The 1,987-nt window shown below is 35.6% G+C and overlaps 1 protein-coding gene across 1 annotated transcript; it reads left to right on the top strand.

The window, feature by feature from the left end:
• Positions 1-224: 224 nt before the first annotated feature.
• On the top strand, positions 225-1,157 carry LOC134571275 (olfactory receptor 2K2-like). The gene has a single exon (XM_063429446.1). It carries the CDS (start codon positions 225-227, stop codon positions 1,155-1,157), a length of 933 nt encoding a protein of 310 aa, XP_063285516.1.
• Positions 1,158-1,987: the final 830 nt, after the last annotated feature.

The following is a 1,987-nucleotide window of genomic DNA, read 5'->3' as shown; positions in this document are numbered from 1 at the left end:
TTGCATTACTACTGGAAACCTTAACAGTTACATATGTAAGATCTGTGATAACTGAGTCAGTCCAAACTTATTAGTACTTAATCGATTGACATAGCTCACCAAGTCCAACATATCTACTTACCATCCACTCACATCAATAAACTAAAATCTTTCCTCCTCCAAGATGCTGTCTATTGTCAATATATATTTTTCCTTCATATTTATCAGAACTCCATATAGATAAAATGCTTTGGGAAAATAAAACCATTGTGATGGAATTTATTCTTCTTGGATTGACCAATGATCCTGTGTTTCAAATTATTCTTTTTGTATTTTTCCTGAATGCATACATAATTATTTTATGTGGAAACTCTCTCATCATTTTATTAACCATGAGAGACAGCAGCCTCCAGACTCCAATGTATTTTTTCCTCACCAACCTTTCTTTCGTGGACATTTTCTATTCAACATCAACCATCCCCAGATTGCTAAAAGATTTACTGTCAATCAATAAAATTATTTCTTTCTCTGAATGTGCAGCTCAAATGTATATTTCACTTTCTTTGGGAGAATGTGAGTGTGTTTTACTTGCTATAATGGCTTATGATCGGTATGTAGCTATATGTTATCCTTTACATTATACCACTATTATCAACAGGTCTGTTTGTATCAGAATAGCTACTGGTACATGGTTATGTGGATTTATTCTGTCTATTTCCCATGTTTCACTTACACTGAATGTAGATCGTTGTGGACATAATGAAATAAACCACTTTTCATGTGAAGTCCCAGAAATCCTATCACTTGGTTGTGGAAATATATTAATTGCTGAATTTATTATCTTTGTTGTTGGTGTGATTTTGCTATTGACACCTGTCACTTTTATTATAATTTCCTATGTTAAAATTATCATGACAATCTTACAAATTGCTTCTTCTGCGGGACGACGAAAAGCCTTCTCTACCTGTGGATCTCACATGTTGGTTGTGACAATGTTTTATGGGTCAGCTATGGCTGCTTACATGAAACCTAGGTCAAGTTCTATCCCAGGAACAGACAAAATGATTGCAGTTTTTTATATTATTGTTACACCAATGTTTAACCCTTTGATTTATACATTCAGGAATAAAACTGTTAAAACAGCCATAAAAAAGATAAAAATCAAAAGGATACTCTAACCAAAACAACTTAAGTTTAACCCTTTCACTACTAAACGGTTTGAGAAAAAAAATCCTGGAAAGTAATGATTTCATGTATTTTTAGTTATTTGTATTATTTAATGAAAACAGAGACTATAATTTTAGTAATACAGGACAACTTAAAAAAATATATAATTTTGAAATAATGAAGTTACAGAAAGAAAAACTTTGTGGTAAATAAATAACATTTCTCAATATGTAACATTGACATATTTCCCACATATGCTATACTCTCTCACATATATACAGAGGCGGCTTTAGACTTTATGAGGCCTTAGGCGAAACTCAAAAATGAGGCCCCACTAACAAAAAAGTGAAAAAATAGAGTTGCAATACATACACACATTGATGCACAGTTTACCTGTGTATGTGCTTGAGAGTGTGTCTGACAGAGAGTATCCTTGTGTGTGTGAATGTATGTCTCTGTGAGCATGTTTGCGTTTTTGTCTGGAACCCTATGTGTATGGGTTAGCTGCTTGAAGTGTGTTATGTGTATGGGGGTCTGCCTGTAGCCTTTGTGTTTATGACAAAGCTATGTTTCTTGACTGTGTGTGTATGATGAATGTCTTCAGCTGGTGACGTTGACAAGGTGAGTAAAGGGGTACCAGTGGCAGGGAGAGTGTGACTGAGAAGGGGACATGGTTTCTCTCTCACAACCCCCCTCATTGTGAGAGAGAATGAGGAACAGGGAGTATGACATGGTTTGATGAGGGAGTGTGGTAAGTGTGTCAGGGCAATTGTGGCATGGTAGGAGGGAGGAGTGTGACAGGTTTAAGGGGGGTTAATGTGACAGGGTGAGTGTTGCAGAG

Source organism: Pelobates fuscus, chromosome 8 (assembly GCF_036172605.1).
Source record: "Pelobates fuscus isolate aPelFus1 chromosome 8, aPelFus1.pri, whole genome shotgun sequence".
NCBI classification, from domain to species: domain Eukaryota; kingdom Metazoa; phylum Chordata; class Amphibia; order Anura; family Pelobatidae; genus Pelobates; species Pelobates fuscus.
Note: the sequence above shows the minus strand (reverse complement) of the source record. Positions and strands in the feature narration are given on the sequence as shown.

Coding starts and splice junctions, on each gene's coding strand:
- LOC134571275 (XM_063429446.1), top strand. CDS start 225: ATGCTTTGGGAAAATAAAACCATTGTGATGGAATTTATTCTTCTTGGA.